A 23,336-nucleotide genomic window follows, 5' to 3' on the forward strand; every position below is an offset into this window, starting at 1 on the left:
ATGCGCATAACGATATTGCACCAAATTTTATCATTGATAAAGAACTACCGGGAACGGAGCTTATGTTTCCCTGTAGACCAGACGTTAGTCTTTGTTGCGTTTCAGATTTTTCAGAAAGGAAGAGGACCTAAAAATTATATACCTACTTTCATTATTCCCACTTGGATATTCCACATCTCGCAACTTACGAGGTTGCTTTTGTACTTGTTACTGTGATGTCCTCTTAAGTAAATAAATAAAAAATTTATAACAGTTTCAGTTAGGAATATAAACCATCCCAAAATTATATGCTTACCAATACAGAGAAGAGGAAGAGTAGTCCTCTCGCACAGTCAAGTGGAAACAATTTGCTTAGCATATCACAGTTCCGATTTTAGAAAAGTTTCCCAACTGGAATGCTGTTTATACATTCAAGCCTTCAAAAACAGTGTATCTCCAGTTGGTATTTTCTATGACCTTTCCAAGGTGTTTGATTGTGTAGATCCTGATACTCTCCCAGAAAAACTCATGTTTTATGGAATTGATGGCTTTACACACAACGAGTTTGAATTAGTTTAATAAACAGAATACCAAAAGTTGTGTTGAATAATTCAGACACTGGTGGAAAGATAGAAAATTTTAAAGAGTGGAAAAAAAAGGAGTTCCACAGGGTTCAATTTTGGGTCCACTCCTATTCCTCACATATGTGAATGACCCTCCACCTAACATTATACAAGCAAATTTGGCACTTTTTGCAGACGATACTAGCGTTATAATAAATCCCATTAGAGAAAAAACAACAAAGAAGTTGGTAAAGGATATTTTCCAAATAATTATTAAGTCGTTCTCCGAAAACGGACTCTCTCTAAGGTTTGTAGAATCACTCTACATTCATTTCTGTACAACAGATGGAGTTATAACAACTATTGATGCAGCACACGAACAGGAGGCAATAAATAGGGAAGAATATTCCAAATTTTTGGGTGTACTGTTGATGAAAACTTGAACGAGAAGAAGTACATTACTGAGATTCTCGAACAAATAAGTTCAACTACTTTTGCTCTTCGTAGAATTTCTAATCTTGGAAACAAACGTATCAACCTCCTGACATAGCTTGCATATTTCCACCCAATAATGTCTTACGGAATACTTTTCTGGGGTAACGTATGACATAGAAAGAAAATACTGATTGTACAAAAGCGAGTAGTAAGAATAATATTTGGTATTCACCCACGGACGTCATGTAGGTACCTCTTCAAGGAGGTAGGCATTTTAACTGCGCCGTCACAATACATATACTCACTAATGAAATTCAACATAAATAGGCCATCACAATTTGAGAAGAACAGTGGTGTAGATACCTACAACATTAGAGATAAGAATGACCTTTATTACCCATTGTTAAAGCGGACAGTGGCACTGAAAGGAGTTCCACATGCAGCAACAAAAATGTTTCGTCATTTGCCCATAACATAAAAATATGTGATTGGTAACAAAGCAAGTTTTAAATGTAATTTAAAATCATTTCTCCTGTACAACTCATTCTACTCCACTGGTGAATTTCTACCTAAAAACGGGTTGTCAGCAAAAAAAGAAAAAAATTAACACTATTCATGTACACATATCCTGTAAACTAACTCGTTCCACGTCATTCCGATAACAGAATTGTTCATATCATCTATGGAAGATGTAACTAACTAACTGTATATTCTGTTTTCTTTCTTTTATATTCAATTCGCCAATTCGACAGTCTCTTCAGAGGCATCTTCTAATATCTGAATAATTGGAAAGGCTCAACGAGGATGGCACAATAGTGCAGAAACTTTCTACAGAGTAAAAAACAAAATAAAAGACCCTGTTCTGCATTTATGGTTTATTTAAACGCGGAAATACTGACGACGATGCCGTGGTATCTCATAGAGGGTGTCCCGCTTATCTTGACGAATAATTTCTTGTGTATTGAAAAAAAAAATGTATCAAGCAAAAGCCGTTTAGCTACCAGACGCGAACCAGCATGACTGCCGTTCTTGTAACTTTGTTCGCTACGACGATATGAACAATAGTGCGTTTGTTTTAAATTGCGCCCTATTTTTCTTATTTGATAATCGTCTTCTTCTCGTCAAGGCCCGTTCAGAAACGAATCACAGTGTATTATTCACGTAAACATGAAGTTATTAAAAACGTAACAAAGAGCTGACCTTGAATTTCCCGTACCAGCATTCAGTGTAAGTAGCTGAAGTAATGTAACTAGTCTACAAGCTGGAGCCGCGCGGAATTAGCCGAGCGGTCTGGGGCGCTGCAGTCATGGCCTGTGCGGCTGGTCCCGGCGGAGGTTCGAGTCCTCCCTCGGGCATGGGTGTGCGTGTTTTTCCTTAGGATAATTTAGGTTAAGTAGTGTGTAAGCTTAGGGACTGATGACCTTAGCAGTTAAGTCCCATAAGATTTCACACACATTCTTGAACATACAAGCTGGAGCTGACAGTAAACAAATGGAGACACAGGGAAAATGTGCACGTGTCGTTCAGTCAGCGGTCTTCAGCTGAAGATTTGTGTGAGAGCATCAACGAAGAGAAGGTAGGAATGCTACTCATCTACGTATACTTATGTTAACAGAACAACAATTGGGTTTCTATTTGTTTATTGTCACCTCCAGCGCGTGGCCCAGTTTTCTGGATACCCGCACTTTCTGCTAGTGCAGGAGAGCGAAAGTCAGCTTTGTGCTGCATTTGTAACAACATAATGTATACGTCAATGATGCACTGTGATACGCTCACGAACAGGCCTTGAGGAGAGGATGTGTATCGCCGAATACGTACTATAGGTCGCTCTTTAGAGAAGACGTACAGCTTGTAAGGGTACTTGAATTACGTAACCATTACGGCAGCTCAACTCAACCTCTCGATACCAGCAATATTCTACTGTGTTTCTGTAAAGTAGTTAACATATTTCTGAGACAACATTCAGATTCGATTTCATTAATATAGAGGTACTTTGATACATCGATATGTTTATGTTGCAATGATATTATTCTTATGTGTATTCTTTCTTTCGTCTCTATTATCTTTGACGTACTTGTAACTGATTTTTGGGCGCGTAAGCGATTATTAGTTAGTTAGAGAGTTAGAGACTGTAAAGTCAAGTCTTGGACGTCATGTTGAAAAGACGCATATTGTAGTCAGCTTATAAAATGTGAACTTTAACAGTGAGGAAGATGTTTTCAAGTATGTTTTGTATTGTGAAGTGATGTTTTGTGTGTTACGTGGTATTGCAACAAAAGCAATAAAAAGGAAGTGTAACATAAATTCGGAGTGATGATTACTTTTTTACATCACCATTGTCCTGCAAAAGTGTAATCTTCAAGAATGGTTTGTGAAGCGCATCTACAAAACTTTTGAATATAGCAGAATAAAACGTAGGCCTCTTTGCATCCGAGCTTGGAATCATCACCACCTAGATTTTCGACGATTGAACCATGATTTTACAACGAGACCAGCGTGGGAAACACAAAAAGATGAGTGCGTAGTTTATTCATTATTACATGAAATGACTTTATTAACTGTGCTCTAATGACACCTGCCACATAATAACTTTGTTGTTGCCCGAAAATGCAGTATTTAGCAGCGTGAGCAACACCACAATCATTATTAAATTTTGACCTTTGTTGTTGTGGTAGGGTTGTTAGAAGCTGTTAATATCTTCGTAAAGAACAAAGTTGTTAGAAAGGGAGTCATGCTTGTGAATGTCCCTCTGGTAGTTAACCAAGATTTGCTTGATAATTTTTTGTATTTTTCTTCTGGAACAAAAGTTGTTGTTGCCCGAAAATGCAGTATTTAACAGCGTGAGCAACACCACAATCATTATTAAATTCTGACCTTTGTTGTGGTAGGGTTGTTAGAAGCTGTTAATATCTTCGTAACGAACAAAGTTGTATGAAAGGGAGTCATACTTGCAAACGTCCCTCTCGTAATTAACCAACATTTGGTTGATAATTTTTTTTGTATTTTTCTTCTGGAACAAAAGTTATTTGGGTGGTCAAGATAAATGGCTCACGCTGTAGGCCCTATATGGAAAGCTGTCGAGGAAGCTAAAGCATCCGTGAACGGAATATTTCACGCACCACATTTTTTTTTTTTTTTTCCTTCGACACGCCGTGATGCGCTGCCTCCCCAGGCGGTGCGGTAACGGGAGCCGAGAAGTCAACGGCCCAAGTGACAGACGACGGACATCGGCGGCGCATAGGCGGACGCTGCCGGGTGGGGTGGGCTGGATGTATATGTATATATAGCATACTATACGCGCTGCCATTGGTCGCGCCCGCTAACTCCCCTGGCAGACAAGGGCGAGATGTTTATAATCCGGGCTGGGGGAGAGCCGACCCTCGCCGATCGCTGCAGCGCCCTGTGGGGAGGGAGGGCTTCCCAGCCGATGCTGCTGGTACGGCGGGTGGGGATCCATCTGCAGCGTCAACAAATGCCCATCAGCGTTCTGGCGCAACGCTAACTATTTTCTCGTTTGTGATATCAAAGTAACACGAAATCTAAATTTGGTATCTACTTTTTCTCTGTGAGATGTATAATGATGATTATTTGTTCCCCATCAACAGGACTGGTACAAATAATTTACTGTAATAAACTGCCTGCGGTGGCAACGGCCTTGCCGCAGTGGATACACCGGTTCCCGTGAGATCACCGATGTTAAGCGCTGTCGGGCGTGGTCGGCACTTGGATGGATGACCATCCGGGCCGCCATGCGCTTTTGTCATTTTTCGGGGTGCACTCAGCCTCGTGATGCCAATTGAGGAGCTACTCGACCGAATAGTAGCGGCTTCGGTCAAGAATACCATCATAACGACCGGGAGAGCGGTGTGCTGACCCCACGCCCCTCCTACGCGCATCCTCCACTGAGGATGACACGGCGGTCGGATGGTCCCGGTAGGCCACTCGTGGCCTGAAGACGGAGTGCTTTAAACTGCCTGCGGTAACGTTCGCTTGAACCTGTTGTTGTTGTCATCGACTGGCATGTTCAGGGTACTGTATTTGTACTGACAGGGCGTACTTCGTTCATGTTTTGCCGCTATCAATATTCTCTACAAGATCACATATGTGAGGTAATTCAGCTGCCACTACCGATGTCGCATTACGCAACCCGCAGTGTTACATCTGGGCTTCCAAAACCACGCACGGGATTTTCATGTGCTCTCGTTTGCTAATTATTAGCCTTACACATAAAAATGAGCAAATGTAATGTAAAAATGGTTCAAATGGCTCTGAGCACTATGGGACTCAACTGCTGTGGTCATAAGTCCCCTAGAACTTAGAACTACTTAAACCTAACTAACCTAAGGACAGCACACAACACCCAGCCATCACGAGGCAGAGAAAATCTCTGACCCCGCCGGGAATCGAACCCGGGAACCCGGGCGTGGGAAGCGAGAACGCTACCGCACGACCACGAGATGCGGGCAAATGTAATGTAGTTACATTTTGTACCGTAATAGGCTTTTGCTGGAGGCCACGATTTTCGACTCATTCAAGAGAAACGCACAAAAGTGACCTTCAAACGCTCTTCCACCCCCATTCTCATCCATGACCGGTCAGGATCTCTAGTATGTTTCTGCCACTACACAAATTTCCGACTACACGAACTACTACCGATATTCAACCTTTTTTGGTCTCTATTGACTGGACTAATACGCCACCAGCATAGCCGGTTATTTCGTTAACATTATTAATTTAAATGTGCTAGTGAGGTAGTGAAATAAAAACTACTTTTGTAAACGTTACCCTAAAAGTAATTACGTTGATAATTCTACCAAAACTTAACTTTTACAGGCACAGTAGTTTTGCAGTCAGAAGGTTTAGCGAATACGGCACAATTTTCTATTTTTGTTGCTAAAATTCGCAAATTTGTTAGGTAAAATTTACACGAACGTCAGTTTTACAACTTGTAAGTGCTCCATTATGCTGATGGCGTAATAAGGCCAGGCAAGGTAAATTAAAAAAAAGGTCGATTGTGCGGAATAAAGCGTGCAGTCGCAAATGTTTGTTCCGTGATAGTCAGTAGTGCCATGAACAACTTACTAGAAATCCTGACTGGTGAGGGCGTAGAGTGAGAGTGGGGTTGCGTTTGAAGGTCACTTTTGTACGTTTTTCTTGAATAACCCGAAAACTTCGGCCCCTAATGGCAACGTATCCCTATCAAAAATATAACAACATGAAATTTCCTATTAAAAGGTCCTGTACATTTTTTTCTGTAGGACTAATAGTTTGCGCGTAGCAAGCCAGAGAATACAAAAATCAGGCGCGTACAGACGATCGAAAAACTTCGAAGTCGATTTTCACGACAATTTTTCAGAGTTGCATCGAACTGTTTTGCATATTGATACTTGATCTCGGAACTTCACATACCACAAAAAAAAATCCTACTGCCGTGTGGTCTCCTTGCGATATTCATTGGAAGAATCATAAGGAAATGTAATTGAGCCCCGAAAGTAATAGCTTACAAGACCGAATCTTGAATATTGTTCATCATTCTGGGGTCCTTACCAGGTTGCATTAATAAAAGAACGGCACATTTCGCCGCAGGCTGGGTTGCTGATGAAATTTTGAGCACGTACTTTCCTAGAAGACAAGAGTAACATATTATTTCCTTACGTGTCACGAAATGAACACAATGAGGAAACCAGAGATTTTGCAGCTCATGTGGAGGTTTACTGGCAGTCCTCCTTTCCATTCACGATTCACGAACGGAACAAGGAAGGGGTCAAAATGATTCTGGTACGGTACAAGGAATACTGTCCGTCACACACCTTAAGGTAGCTTGCAGAGTATAGCAGAGTACATGTAGGTGTGGCGAGGTGTAATTATATAGTTTCAGTTATCTCCTTGAAAAATTGTTACATGTCAGTAATCCTGGAACACGCTGAAATACCTGCGGCACAGTGTCGTAGCAGGGTTCTACAGAACCCAAAACAAAATAGCGTAGCCAAATGATGAGGCGAACTGTCGTGCATAACTGTACATTTGAAGTGGAACAAGGCTGTAAACATTAACGCGGAAGTGTACGGCAACAAGGCATCATCGCGTGACAAACTGTTTAGGTGGTTCAGATGCTTCGAATGTGGTCACACAAGTCTGAATGGTGAAGTGGGAAATAGCAGACCACCTCTCCGTGAAGAACCAGGATTCGCTAGAGAAGTTTAGGCCCCGGTTCTTGAAGACCAACGTCTCGCAATCAGAGACATTTGGAAAACTGAAGATAGGTCTTGGATCAGTTCTGAAGATCTGGCACGACATTTTGCACACGACGGATGGCAGCCCTCTGGGTTCCGTGACTGATCACACACCTCAGGTCATTCTACTCAGCACACAGTCACACTTGCTGCTTCCTTGGGCAATCAAATTTTGTGTCATCGTCCGTGTTCTGCTGCGCTGGATTCATTAGTTTGTTTGTATTTCTTCGGATGAAGAAACCATTGCGTGGTCGTCATTCTCGGAATGAGGACGAGTTGATTTCTGTGGCGGAACATATAGGCCTACTGAATAGGCAAAACGCAGATTTCTACAATCAAGCTCTTGATAAGTCATCCTGCGTTGGCACAAATACGAGGGTGGTTTGATAAGTCTGGTAAATTTCCATGAAAGAATGAAACATTTTTGTTGCGCTTCATGGTTGGTAAGCTTGTCTATTCCAAGGATCGTATAAAGAATTTCAACACTGTTCGGCATATACTTCATTGTTGACAGGCATCTGAATTGGTCAATGTGTCGACTGCGATTGAAAATGGAGAAAACCGAGTGTCGTACTGTTGTTAAATATTTTCATTTGAAGGGTTGAACTGCAGCACAAATCAAAACGGAACTGGATGAAGTGCACCATCACTGAAGACCATTTACTTTTGGATTAATGAATTTAAGCGTGGTCGGACAAGCACCGAAGACAAAGCGCACTCTGGCCGTCCAGGTAAGATCTCCACAAAGAAAACCATTGACAGAGTCCATGAGACGGTAATGTAAGACCACCGAATAAAAATTGGTGAGATTGCTGAAACTGTAGGCATCTCAGCTGAGCGAGTACATAATACCCTGCACAAAGAATTGTCTATGAAGCAGCTACATGCGAGTTGGGTGCCGCGATTGCTCACAGTCGAGCAAAACCGGAATCAGCATAACATTTCAACACAATGTCTGGCGAAGTTTAATAGCAATCCTCAAGATTTTTGCGCTGATTTGTGACTGTTGATGAAACACCAGACTCAAAACGGCAGTCAGAAAATGGACAAAGGCTGGTGAAAATGCATCGAAGAAGACAAAGAACATTTTGTCAGCTGTTGAGATGATGGCCACTGTCTTCGGGGATTCTCAAGGTATAATCCTTATAGATTACTTGGAAAAAGGCAGAACCATAGCTCGATGACGATGATAATGTCTGGTTTGTGGGGCGCTCAACTGCGCGGTTATCAGCGCCCGTACAAATTCCCAACCTTTGCTCAGTCCAATCTCACCACTTTCGTGAATGATGATGAAATGATGAGGACAACACAAACACCCAGTCATCTCGAGGCAGGTGAAAATCCCTGACCCCGCCGGGAAGCGAACCCGGGACCCCGTGCTCGGGAAGCGAGAACGCGACCGCGAAACCAACAGCTGCGGACTCATAGTTCGACCCTGTTATGGTTCACTGTTGGATCGTCTGAGAGAGGGCCAGGGTTGGAACGTAAAAAGTGCTCCTTCAGCAGGGTAATACATCACCCCACAAATCATCGATAACAGTGTGGAAACTACACAAACTGGACTTTGAATTGGTTCCTTATCCACCATATTCACCAAACGTAGCCCCAACTGACTTCTTCCTGTTCCCTAACTTAAAATATTGGTTTGCTGGGAAGAAATTTTCATCAAGTGAGGACGCGATAGTTGAAGTCAACGCGCATTTTGCAGAGTTTGACAGAACCTATTTTCCGATAGGATGAAAAAGTTGGACGATCGCTAGACCAAGTGTATATCCCTCAAACGCGACAATGTCAATTACGAAACAAACATTTTTATTACTTTTTTGCCAGTTTCATCAAATCACTCTCGTATGTCGCTCTGGAGGATGAATATGTAGAGAAAATCCAACACTACCAAGGATTTTTTAGCGGTGTTAATTAACACTCTATGACTACCCATTATAGTTGTAGGGAGCATGGAAACTGGGAAACGATGAGTGAATATTCCTTTCCATTCAGGTTCTGTCCATAGAAAAGCAATGGCAGAGAGCATACCGGCCCAAGTGCTGGTTACAAATGGAGATGTAGCCACGACGGCGGTGAGCCCGCGTTCGCACCTAGCGTGGTCCCCCGCGGCCCAGCTGCGCCACGACTGCTGGCTGCGCCATTGTAATGCGATCCGATTCGCCGTGGGCTCCCCGCGGGGACGGGCCTTTGTCTCAATCCCCGGAGCCGTGTTCGAAATTCAAATGCTAATCTCGCCCATTCTTCTTGGCCGGCAAACAAATATAAATCTCTTTAATAATAATACTTGTAGTAATAACAGCAACACGGAGAGAGGCAGGGCACAAAAAGGAAGGGCCGCTCCTTACTTCATCAGATGTGATTAATGCGTCGTTAAGCACCGTGGCGGGGGGAATGGCGGCCATGATGGGGACATCTGCCGCTGCACCGGGGCACGAGGTTAATGGCGGACGTGCGCTGCCGCCCTTAATCCGATTTCGTATCGTATCGGTTACGCTGCCCTTCGCACCCTGCCAGTCACCTCCCCTAGCCGCTAAGTACCTCGCCTCCTATTCCCTCGAGCATAGACCTACCATTCTCTCTCTCTGTATCACGGCGTCATTCAGATCGCTTACGACCCGTTCAAAGGCAACTCCTTAACGGTGGACATGTGCTTATGCACTAAAAATGGCATGTTGTATCAACGATGCGAGAGACGCGGTGGTAGAGACACTAGATTAGTACTCTTGAACAAGTGGATGAACTTCGGTACGTCGGAAGTAGAATAGATAATGGAGGAAGACGGCTTAGTAGATACATATTAATTTTTCTAGATAAATTGAATACGGCGTTGATGGTTTAATGAACCAATCGATAATGTTACACGTCGCGCAGAATTAGCCGAGCGGTCTGAGGCGCTGCAGCCATGGACTGTGCGGCTGGTCCCGGCGGAGGTTCGAGTCCTCCCTCGGGCATAGGTGTGTGTGTTTGTCCTTAGGATAATTTAGGTTAAGTAGTGTGTAAGCTTAGGGACTGATGGCCTTAGCAATTAAGTCCCATAAGATTTCACACCCATTTGAACATTTTTGATAATGTTACATCCAACCAAAAGAATGCAGAAAGTTGTACTTATTAATTCAACCAATATGGTTGGAGGACGTAGATCTGACTAGGGAGAAATCACGTGTATGGGGTTCCTCAAGTCTCAATCTCTGGTCCACTATTCTTCTTCGTATACGTAAACAATTTTCTAATGCACAACAAGCATAATGAGTTCTTTTTGATGATGACATTAGTATTGCAATCAATCCAAGAATATATACAGAAACAGAAGAAATGATAAAAAATGTTCTTAAAAGTATCATTGACTGGTTTTCTGTAAGTGGTCTCACCCTCAATTTTAAAAAGACATAACATATTCAGTTGTGCATATTTAGGGTACCGGTACTACACCAGTGATAAGTGTAACACACGGTGAGGAAATAATAAATACGATGAAAATTTCAAAATTGTTAGGTATCCGTAATGCTGAGAATTAAAACTGGAAAAAGCAGATTTTGGATTCCCTAAAACACTTTAGTTCAGCCACATTTGCATTTAGAATCATTGCAATTCTTTAAGAGAGACAGATCGGTAAGCTGACATGTTTTGCACGTTTTCATTCAGTAACGCCCTATACAATAATGTTCTGGGCTAACTCATCTTTAAGTATGAAAGTCTTCGTTGCTCAAAAAGTCCTGTAACGGCTCACCAACAACCATATTGTACACGTCTGTTTAACGAGTTAGGCATTGCAATTATTACTTCACAGTATACTTATAGCCTCATGAAGTTTTTTTGTATATAATCCACTCCAGTTGAAAAGGAACAATGATGTACAGGAAAAATGACATTCATCAAAGTGAGCCACCGTTGCAAATGGTCTTCGTCAGAGTGGTAAATATACCGGCACCATGAAGTGCACATCCACAGCGAACGAAATGTTAGTCTACAAACAACATGACTCGAACATTTCGTAAAGTCTTACCGAACACAGCGAATATTCGAACAAAAGATAAGAAGCAAGGTACAGTGCAGATATTAAGCAAGAACAAAGCTACAGATTTGTTGCTAGAGATGTGCAGGTTTGCGCAACACTGAGATAGTGCTCAGAAGATGAGCAGAAATCGGCACAGCAGGAATAGGAGAGAGGGGTAGGGCAAGAGCGGTAAAGGGAGCAAATACAGATAGACCAAGAACCAACTGCTACCAAGAATAATATGGTTTGACAAAAATTGTGCAAGATCTGTGAGAACTGGGAATGGACCACAGAGACATTTCTCGTTCCTGCACCCTTCTTTACTTTCTTGTCATCCAAAGCGTCTTACGTATTGCCGGAGGCAGCTGACGTCACAAAAAAGTGATATGTGTTTGCTACCGAGGAAAGCTGCCACATGTCGGTACGCACACGACACTCAAGTTCGGTGAGTTCCTGCTTTTAGCTGACGTGGAACCAGCGAAGAATTATATGTTCTCATTGGCTACAGGGATACAGTTTCTGCGCCAAAACTTGTAGCTTCAATACTATTCATTAAACAAACAAGACATCAAATATGAATTTGTCAAAGGGTGAAACGTCTCTTTTCAATGTATTCATTAGGACATATAAACTTATTAAAATAGTCTGTTATACCCTTTGAATAATAAGAAATGATATGAAGACCCTGGTTGACTTCGTGCGTTTGTCGAGTTGTCACGAACAATGCCGCAATAAGTATTCGGCGCCGGTAGCACTGTGGTTGGGTGCTACTGGTAGTCGGCGAGCAATGGAGACTAATTACATGTTAGTAGAGTTTTTGTTGTTTATTGTACATGAAAATTATTCAAATGGTTCAAATGGCTCTGAGCACTATGGGACTTAACATCTGAGGTCATCAGTCCTCAAGAACTTAGAACTACTTAAACCTATCTAACCTAAGGACATCACACACATCCATGTCCGAGGCAGGATAACCTGCGACCGTAGCGGTCGCGCGGTTCCAGACTGTAGCGCCTAGAACCGCTCGGCCAGCCCGTGAGAATTTCAGAAAACGATTGCGGCAGTGTGTGGATTGTGAAGGTAGACATTTGCCAGATATACTGTTTAAACCATGTAATTAGAAACTGCAATTATTGTCCAAATGAGGAAAATATAAATGTAAGTTATTAAGTGTTCATTACTTTTTTGTTTCATTCCCAAATCAGCAATTTACCGCTCTCCACCCTGTACTTCCAGAACAGAAGATAGCTTTCGTCAAAAGTTAGGCGATCTCTAAAGCAGGTTATAGTAGGTCGATACTGAGTGGACAGTGCAGAACACAAGCAGGAAGGTACGTGGTGTGAGCAGAGATAGGGCGACCGCTCACCTGCGTCTCGGTGAGGCTGAGGGACTGCGCCAGCTGCTTGCGCTCGGCGCCTACCACGTAGTGGTTCTTCTCGAAGGCGTGCTCCAGCTTGAGCAGCTGGCTGGGGCTGAACGCCGTCCGGATGCGCTTCGGCTTGCGGAACGGCTGCAGCAGGAAGCCGGGGATGTCGGGGCCTGTGGGCAGCCAAAACACCGGTGTGCTCAGCCCGCTGCGAGACCGCGCAAAGAGGAAGTGGGCGCGACACAGTTCCAAATCTGTACCTGCACTCAAATACCACCAACTTTTTTAAAATTATGCTAAATATATTTCCCTCTCAGCTGTGATATTTATACCAACCTTCAAACTGTGCTGCAGTCTATATAGGCAACAAAGGGAAAAACACTTACCCTATCACAACTCCCGCCATCTGGTTCTAAATGACCTGTTACAGCTCTTTTTAAACCTCTGTACTCCGGATTCCATTGTTCTACCAAGAGGTGACCGAAGAACCCATAAATACAGGGTGGCGCACGAAATGTGTTACCATTTTGTTTTTGAATATAAACTTTATTGTCAATACAATCTGAAAGGAACATATACTACACTGAAGAGCCGTCCATGGAGATTTGTTCTAACTCAGCACATGCTCAATATGTCCACCATTTCGTTTCCTAACTTCCTTCAAACGAACACTGAAGTTAGTGATTACACTACGGTACATGTCTTCCGTAGTTTCTCTGCAAGCTTGAAGAATAAGTCTTCTGAGCTCCATTAAATCACGAGGGCGTTTCAGGAAACTTTTTTCCTTTAGGTACCCCCAAAGAAAAAAGTCACATGGATTGAGGTCTGGACTATTGGAGTTTTTACACGAGCATTTCGACATGCGGATCTTTTCACTCAGGTTTCCAGGTCGCTTCAATGCGGACAAAATTGGCCCCCCAATAGTCCAGACCTCAATCTATGTGGCTTTTTTCTTTGGGGGTACCTAAAGGAAAAAATTTTCCCGAAACGTCCACGTGATTTAATGGAGCTCAGAAGTCTCATTCTTCAAGCTTGCAGAGAAATTACGGAAGACATGTACCGTAGGGTAATCACTAACTTCAGTGTTCGTTTGAAGGAAGTTAGGAAACGAAATGGTGGACATATTGAGCATGTGCTGAATTAGAACAAATCTCCATGGAGGGCTCTTCATTGTAGTAGATGTTCCTTTCAGACTGTATTGACAATAAAGTTTATATTCAAAAACAAAATGGTAACACATTTAGTGCGCCACCCTGTATGATTTCGGAAACATAGACCTAAATATCATTTTCAGATATATGTAAAGGACTCTCTGAGAAATCGAGAATCTACAAGCTATGAGAACAAAGTTTTTGGCTACAATGCTCTTGTAAGAAATATTTCCGGACTTCTTGCCGTGGAAATTCCCAGTAAAGCCTCGTGCTTTTGACGATTACCACCATCGTCTTCCTCAGGAATAACTGACGAAGACTATGTTGGTAATCCTCGAAAGCTCAAGGTTTCACCAAGAATTTTTGCAGTAAGAAGTCTGAGAATATTTTATACATCTAAAAGCTATACTTCTCTTAAGAAACTGGGAAAGACAAAAGCGATAGCTCAAAATTTGTCCAGACGAGTACAGGAAACCTGCAGCCCCTGCCTAAATTACTGGGCCATCTAAGCACATACTTCAGCCTTATTCAAACCTCCATTGCCACTTGTGTTGTTTCCGTGTATCAGTTCCAAATACTTCATTGATTTCATCCCAATCGATCCATTCATTTCATTCAAGTATATTTAATTCTGGGTGTCCTATTTATATTTATTGGCCTAATTAATATTTCGTCCAAAATAAAAATTTAAAAAAAAATGTAGCAAGCCAATGTCGTTTAGATACTACAGGGAGATTAACCAGCATCATTGCTTTTCTTGTTTGCTCGTTATGAAGACATGAACAGCAGTAAGTCTTTTTAAATACCAAACTATATTTTTTATTAGATAATCCTTCATCTCTCCTCAAGAGCTCCTCAAAAACGTATCGCAGTGTACTATTCGCGTAAACATGACGTCATTAAAAACGCATCACAAAACTGGCATTGACTCTTATGTACTAGGACACACTGCAATCACCCTGGGTACTATAACTGGTCCACTGCTGTCACCAGACAAATGGAAACACAATTACTATTGTCCCACCTTACATTCCTCATAGGTGAGTAGCATTCCTCTTTCTATTCGTTGATGTAGGCACACAAACCTTCAACTGAAGACTGTTGACCGGTGTTCATTTTCCATATTTTTCTATTTGCTTACTGTCACTTCCACCAAGTGGACGAGTTACTTTACGCCGTGTAGTACAGGAGAGTCAGGCAGTTTTGTTTTGGGTTTGTAATAAAGTGGCAGTGTAAACCACCGAAGCCTTTCCCCCAATGCTGGTAATCCCACTAACTCTACGGGAGATCCCCTGGTAGCTGTGTTCGAGGATCGTATCCAGGAACATCAGTGAAAGTGTAAGTAGGTTGCGGAGGCGTGCTCAGATAAACTAAATGTTAAAGTGCTTCTCACGATTCCGCGTTAAAGTGCCGGTGCGTAATAAATTTTGAATTTTCACCCCGCGTTCATTACATTCCACGGACAGCATTCCGAACGCTTTTGCTTTTATTTTATGGCCCTGCTTCTTCATTAATTTCACCCTTTCTTGACCCATTCAATTTATTCTGCTGCATTTGAGTCATTTCAGTGACAAAAAAGTAAGCCGATTATTGAACGAAAACCTGCACGTACCAGTATCACTGCTAGGTTTCGCAAATTGTGGGTTCATTGGTCTCTCTTCGATCACTTTAACCTAGATTTACGTGGGCAGTAGTAAAGTTCAGTAACCACCTGGAAAAAATTAAGTTATGTAATTGGTTTATCGTTTGTTTGCCGGTTCCTATCTGAATTCCTAGCACACAATGAAATCGTCAAGCCACAGCTTCCAACCTGACAGCGCTATTGGCGAAAAGAAATTACCGCACGATACTCGATCACATAAACGGGTTGCACCATTTTCTTTTGGAGTCCCCCTGGTGGTGTTCTACGGTAGTGTGACGCAGAGTTTTCAGTGTGCGTCAGGGGTGCAGATTAGTTATTGGCTAATTTCGCCTCTTTGGGCACTTCCAAGCTGCCTGGTAATAAACACATTATCAAAAGTCCAGCAGTTTCAATAACACAGGAAAAAATTAAACCAAAAATATACGTACAGAAAAATGTACACAGCTCTATTAGTTGCGCCATAATAAGAAATTGTAATCATATACCATCTTACAGCTATTCCACACATTTGTATAGAGCAAGCAATATCTTTATTTTTCCTTGTTGTTATTTCATCCCCCTTCGCCCCGAAAGGCCAGTAGTGGATAGCCAGTAGCACAACATTCCACTCTTCAGCTAAGCTAATTAAAAAAATATAGAATGTGAAACAAAATTTGTGTTTTTCTATTTTAAATTAAAAATCAAAGACAGCTAAAAAACGAAAATATTTACATTTTAAACACACATCACAGAGAGGTGAAATTCTTATGATAAGAAACAGTCAAGCACCACACTTTCACTTAAAATGTGAAGGAACTGCATTGGGTGAGAAGCATTGTCAGACGAGAGAGTGTGTTCCATAGGATGGAGGGAGTGTGGGTAAAGAGGTGGGACCTGTTGAGTAGGGAAATTTTGGAAAAGATAGATAGGGGGTGAGGTAGATGGAGGAAATACGGACAGTGGGAAAGAAATACGGTGAGGAGGAGTGTGGAGTGTGGGGAGGATGGGGGAAAAGGAGAGGGATGGATGAAGAGGGAAAAGGAGAGAGAAGCGCTGATGTAGAGTGGGACTGATGGGGACGAGTTAAAGTTGGTAGGAGCGGATCTCACTGTCTGAGAGAAGGAGTTGGTTGAAGTTGCGTTGAGATAGGATATGGATTGTATATGGGTGTAGAGATGTAGGGGTGTGTTTTTGAAGACGTGGCAACATACCGCGGTTAGTGATCAAAGGAGAGACAACGAGGTTATTGGAACCTAGTTTGCGAGTGCTACAGGAGATGCGGAGGTGTTCTGTGTGGTTGAGGAGGGGTGGGAATTTTGTAAGATGGTAGAGGATCCATGTGGAGGAAGGTAGACGGATGTGGAAGGCAAGGCGGAGTGCGTGGCGTTGGAAGATTTGGAGGAAGAGGAAGAGTATGTGATAGCATCGTAATAAGGGTTTTTAAAGACAATTGTAGTTACGAGCACAACCTCTATATACAGCGCTGTTTAGCATAATTCACATAAGAAACGCGAAAATATGAATTTCAGATTATATTTCCGTGAAATTGTGTTACAACTTAATGACTCAGACGTTAAGTCTGTACGTAAAAATGGAAAAATGAGAGCGTTATGAGCGTCTTGTCACTGTGTCAGCGTTCATCACACTAAAATGTGTTGGTATAATATTTAAAATGAAATTACACATGCCGTCGTCAATGTCTTAAAATCAAATGCTGTACATGTCAACAAAAGTAACAGCACGATTGCGTCCTCAAAGAAATAAAAAGTTATACAAAAAGAAATACACACTTGGTCGAAGACATTACTATATAGCCTACGGCTAATCTAAAAGTTACAAATGGACACTTGGTCGAAGACATTACTATATAGTCTATGTCCAATTTAAAAGTTTTACAAAATATCTCGTGTGTGGAACATAAACAATGCGTGGCTACAATTAAAGTGCAACTTCTCATGATTGTCTAGTGGGGGCTGTAATTGTATGACAGCGCAACTTGGTGACTGCGTTACTGTGGAACCGATCTATGCTGGAAAAAATTGGTTCCAGTTTTGGTCAACATGTGCAAATCTGTCTGCGTCTGCACCGCTAATATTGAACAAACTGTGTAAGCGGCGGCTAAAAATAAAATCAACATTATGCTTTTCTCAATTGTTTGATTTTTTCTGTCCACATCCCGTTCCCAATCCATTACATGTGGAAACATTTCTATACGTCTTTCTTGTATTCGCAGCGCCAGATTTGCGCCCGGTGGCCGAAACTGGAATTTTTTTTCCACCGTAAATCGATTATACTCTAACGATTAGAATGTGTACCAAGTTTCGCTGTTATACGATAATTAAAATCACACGGTGGACCACTGTCACTAGCTGCACTTCAATTATAATTTGTAACCAACCAGTATATCAGAAAAGTGTGAAGCTTAAAACTGAAGGAGACTGGAGAGTGTACATGTCTTTCTTTATTGTGTGCGACAGGAGCAAGGAGCTAGCAACTTTACAATAAAGACCATTGTACAATAAAACTACTAGAGCATAGCTCTATGACAAAACTGTTATATTATATGTCTTGACCGAACGTCTGAGTCTTTCAGATCTTCTGCCGCCTGCAGTTAATACTCCTACAGCCGCTGAGACCCTTTCCTATGAGGGTGCATTGTTATTTTGAAAATTATTATCTCTTGAAATTGTAGTGAAATTTACAAGCTAAATTATTAAAACAAAAAACCACATGTGAAAGCAGAGCAAAAGAATTAAAGTGGTTTTCATATATCTAAAATTTTATATTAAAAAATATCCAGTACTATTTTCGGCAGGCTGGACCGTTATAAAATCAGATAATTACACCTTATTACTTAACTTTTTGTTTCCGAGTTAATAATTTAAAATTTTATGAATTACATAACACAAATTAGCGACGATATTTTGGGGAAGGGAAAGAATTTTCTCTTCTAAATTCACAGATAAAATGACACAGGAAGTGCAGCTGCCAACAGTTCGTTTCTATAGTCAAACCTAACGACATGCTAACCTCTCTCTGTTGCCAAGACAATATATCTGTTAACCTCATCACTGCTTACAGGAGCTGCAACTCATTACTTGCGGTTGTGACAGTTATCTTTCTTTCTTCTACAGGGTCACTTTAGCTCCATTACCCTTGACATCGCTTCAACATCCTTACAGCGACATTACTATGCAGAAAAATGCTACAAATAATGCATCAATTTAACCACCTTTGGGAGATAGAATGGTGATGTCCGTGGCAGCCCGAGAAAGACGGGTCATAAGAAAGAAACGTTCAATCTCTCTTACACTATGTCTGGTGTGGTTAATAAATTCAGTCACAATGGCAGATGTTGAACGTTTCTTTTGTCACTGCTACAAAAAAAAAAAATAAGTAGACTAACGGCTTTCCGACGATCCGCTCTTAACGGAAACGCTTATACAATAGATCATTTGCTAATTTCGCTGTGAAGTTTTACGTGGCTGGGAACCCGTTAACAATGGGGCACTCAATTTACGAGTTGTCGACAGCCCCTGAATACCGCAAGAGGAACGCATTATGTATCACGCAAAAGCGGAGGGTACTACCGACTCGGGGGTACGATTTCTATCGCGCCGGTAACAAGTAGGTTACATAATTATCTGATGCCGGCGAATGGTTTGTATCACCATTACTACGGGGAAATGAATGGCGCGGGCGCGTGACAGCCGGCTGTTTGCCAACACCGCCGCTAGGGGCGCTGGCGAGCGAGGCGCCCAGATTCCTATCTTACCGACGAAAACACATCCGACCATCTGACATACATTAACATTTACCGTATCGCACCCACATAAACGTTTATGGACGTGTGTCGAACGAGCCAATCAGGGCGGCGCGACACCGCCCGGCCGAAACAAAACACTCGCGAGGCACGTGCGCGCGCAACAAATGTCACCGGGACCGTACCAGGATGTTGCCGGCGGCGGGGGCGGTCTGCGCACCCCATCAGGATGCTATCAGCGGCGCAAGGACGACGCGATCCTGAGGAATGGGCGTGAAGGTGTCAACTGCCGAGCCGGGGAACCGTCGCGCCAGCACTGCAGCGTGGACATGTGCTCTGGCGTAGTGGACAGTGAGAAAGCGTGCCGTTTTAGAATCATGTTAATGAAGCTTATATGCTTTTTATTACAGTTACGGACCACAGAAACATTCATTGCTCAAGTTACTAGCTTTGCTCGGTAAATACCATCTTCAGACGTGAACAGACCAGTATGCTAATCACATCAAGTCGGCATATTGAAGCATCCCCAAATCTCTTGTGGTTCCCTTTTTAGGTACTCCACGTCGACGTCTGCTCGTAGATACGTATCGTCGGTAGGTTTTCCGGCTTTACTTCCCGACGTGACAGCGACGACTCTCCGATGAGGTGCGGGCCTTGTGTTTTGCTATTACTGCGAGTCTTGTAAACATCGCTTTTATTTAGTAAAATGGTTCAAATGGCTCTGAGCACTATAGGACTTAACATCTGTGGTCATCAGTCCCCTAGAACTTAGAACTACTTAAACCTAACTAACCTAAGGACATCACACACATCCATGCCCGAGGCAGGATTCGAACCTGCGACCGTAGCAGTCACGCGGTTCCGGACTGAAGCGCCTAGAACCGCTCGGCCACCATGGCCGGCTTTTATTTAGTAATTTGCCCGGCTAAAACTCTCCCCTTTTATGATTAAGACAGCCTGCGCCACCTTTCGCATGGAGTGGGGACGTCAAAGAGTCACAAAAGTTCATATTAAGCAGTCCGTAAAACACGTAAACGTTCACTTCAGTTAGCGTGTTAGTTAATGCCTACGCTTTCCGCTAGATGGTGCTGACTTACTGCTGAATAGCTTTGGTTTCGTAAAACCTTCACTGATTAGTACTACGTGAATGAAATAAGTACAACACTCTTGTATTTCACTTTCACTCTATATTCGAGGTTTAAGATGGTGATGGATGATGGTCTATTTAAAAGGTTCCTAGCCTGGAGGAATCTAAATAGTCCGCAAATTCCGATATGCACGCGCTCTACGTCCAGATTCGCAACTAACGGCACACGACACTTTCAAAAGTCCACACGTTAATATGTGAATACCGGTACCTCTGAATTCACTCTTATCAGCAGATAATTTGAGTTTCTGTCGTCTATATGCCCGTAGAGTTTCAATCTAGCACTATAGTCCTAAAACCCCCTTAATACTCCGTTGCTACCAACAGTCAGAGATCGTACAGTACATCACTTTTCAAAAAATGGTTCAAATGGCTCTGAGCACTATGGGACTTTACATCTATGGTCATCAATCCCCTAGAACTTAGAACTACTTAAACCTAACTAACCTAAGGACACCACACAACACCCATGCATCACGAGGCAGAGAAAATCCCTGACCCCACCGGGAATCGAACCCGGGAACCCGGGTGCGGGAAGCGAGAATGCTACCGCACGACCACGAGCTACGGACTACATTACTTTTAATCTCCGTAATATTCTAACAGTTTATCGTGAATCTTAACACGATAAAGTCCAATCTAATTATTGTCTCGCTGACTGACACGGGTTCCCCGCCCTTTAACGAAACAATCAAGGAAAAAAGGCGGCAATAATGACGATCAGGCCTTTTTATAGGTTTTTCATCACAAGAGTTTAACGTCACTGCCTTCTCCATGACGGAGCTTCCGTGGCTTTGCTGTACTTAGACATTAAACTACTTGCTGATATACTATAATTTTGATCTGCAATTACCGAACTCTGATTCTACACTATTTTCCCCCCTAAAAATTCTATTCTTAATTTTGAATTATTCTTTCTATAGCTTTTATCACTGTAAACTGAACCGAGATGTTACAATATGCAAAATTGTTACAGCCACAGTTCTAAGACTGAACCATTTTTACATATGCCGACTCGATACGATTTGCATACCGTGTCTGCTCTGGTCTGAAGATGTTCACTAGCGACCGAGATTAATAAACACTTTTGTAGTCTATAACTGGTATAAAAAGTATATAAACATATTCCCGGATTACTTGAAAATTCAGCTGCGACTATGCTGCAACTCGTGATGTTAATGAAGGACATAGGTAACGGTCGCCAATTCTAATATTACTAACTGATTTTATACCAGGTGGTTATAATGAAAGTGACTGTGTTCTCAGTGTTGTAGTGCGGGCTGTATACATCGCAGGACGCTGAAACATTGTAGGTATGTTCATTAATCTATGTGTTCGTGGAGTATGATCAGCAAAATGCTGCAACCGTAACATGGTATGGCCGATACTGCTCGCAGGACATCCGGTGTCATCACAGGGATATGCTATCCTCCAGATCAGTAAGAGTCCGGATACGTCCCTGACAGACACGATCTTTCACATATCCCCACAGCCAGAAATCACATGCCTTCAGGTCTGCGGTTCTGGAAGGCCACAAGTCTTGAAATTGCCTAGAGATGATGAGGTCATTACTGCAGGTTTCTCGAAGCAAATCTTTCACCTGGCAAGCGACGTGAATTGTCTCCACATCTTGTGGTGGGTATACTGTTCCGTTCTTGCAAAGCTGGAATCATTTGTTGCACAGAGAGGTCCTTCTAACGCGCAGATGTCACTGTACAGCTAACGTGCCCGCAAGGTGTCATCTCCTACAAGAAAAACGAGCCGAAAATGAAGGGGCTTATGGAATCACATCAGACAGTCACATTAGTTGAGTGCAGTGGATGTTCCTGTCCAACATGTGCGACAATTTCGTGTATTCACGGTACCATGCAGAGTAAAATGTGCCTCGTCTGTCCAAAGGATGTTCCCCACCCACATGTCATCTACTTCCAAGCGTGGCAAAACACGAAGGGCAAGGTCAGGGAGTTGTAGCCTATCTTGGGGCTTCATTTGGTGCATATTCTGAATTTTGTATGGATACGAGTGTAAAATGCGCCGAAAAATCTTTTGAATTGTTGACCAAGGGAGAGTCTATTCCCGTTACACAGCTCGAGCACTGGCTACAGAATGTGACGCACGTGCTGCACGGTCGGCTATAGCGACAGCAACTTCATCAACAACTGTCATGGAAGTGGGCTGCCTCCCTCTCCCTGCTGCACCACTAAAGTCATTTGTTTCTTCAGATTTCTTGATCTCATTCCTTAGCCCATTTATTAACACGGGGCCTCTTAGCAGCTCTTTCTGTCGGCGATATTCCCGCAACGTTCCCTGCTGCCGTTCTGATAAAATAACTTTATCAACAGTGTAAGCCCTTTCTTCTCTACAGCCATTGCGTTTCGTACGGAATACTTCAATCCTCTTAACCCTTTACACCAACAGTCACTTCACAAAAGAAAGGAGAACTTGTCGTCAAGCGATAAACGTTATACTCATGTCGAAATAGGAAACATTCCATATTCTAACAGCTTACAACGCCATTTTTTCATTTGTTGGCAGAAAGTAGAACTATATGTTTCCAGCATACTGCGTGAGAGCAGTGATTAATGAATATGCCTACTATGTTTCAGCGTCCTGCAATGTGTACAGCCCGCACTGAAGCACTTGGAGCACCGTCAGTTTAATTATACCCAACCGGTACGATATTGTTGCCTGACTTCATTTTGAATTATACTAGTGAAATTTTATCTTTCGTGAAACAAAAGGCAAAAGATATCAAAAAACTCAGAGAAACGAAATTTACTCAACGTCTCTTAGAAACGGTTGCGATTTATTTAGGAAGAGATAGCATACAACAATAAGGTTCTTTCTTTATGCACCTGCTCTATGTTTTTATTGAAATAAAGAAAAAATACTAAACACTGTAACGTAAACATTCAGTTGTAGCAATGTCACGTATAACAAAATAATAAGATCAATGTTTTTTGCAATGCTCAGCAGAATATAAAAATTCTCCAATGTCTTTCATCTTCATTCACAAAATGGCGACCTAATCGTAACATATATTCCCGTCTTGCCAGGTTAATTGATCAAAAGACAACG

General features: G+C 42.3%; 1 protein-coding gene across 1 annotated transcript in view; it reads right to left on the reverse strand.

The window, feature by feature from the left end:
• LOC126252696 (homeobox protein EMX1-like) overlaps positions 1-23,336 on the reverse strand; it is a 336,851-nt gene that overhangs the window by 55,691 nt on the left and 257,824 nt on the right. The window contains exon 2 of the mRNA XM_049953599.1: positions 12,577-12,749. Within this exon, the coding sequence (XP_049809556.1) occupies positions 12,577-12,749 (173 nt within the window). The remainder of the gene's footprint in view (positions 1-12,576; positions 12,750-23,336) is intronic.

The sequence above is a fragment of the Schistocerca nitens genome, chromosome 4, assembly GCF_023898315.1.
Source record: "Schistocerca nitens isolate TAMUIC-IGC-003100 chromosome 4, iqSchNite1.1, whole genome shotgun sequence".
Taxonomy (NCBI): Eukaryota; Metazoa; Arthropoda; class Insecta; order Orthoptera; family Acrididae; genus Schistocerca; species Schistocerca nitens.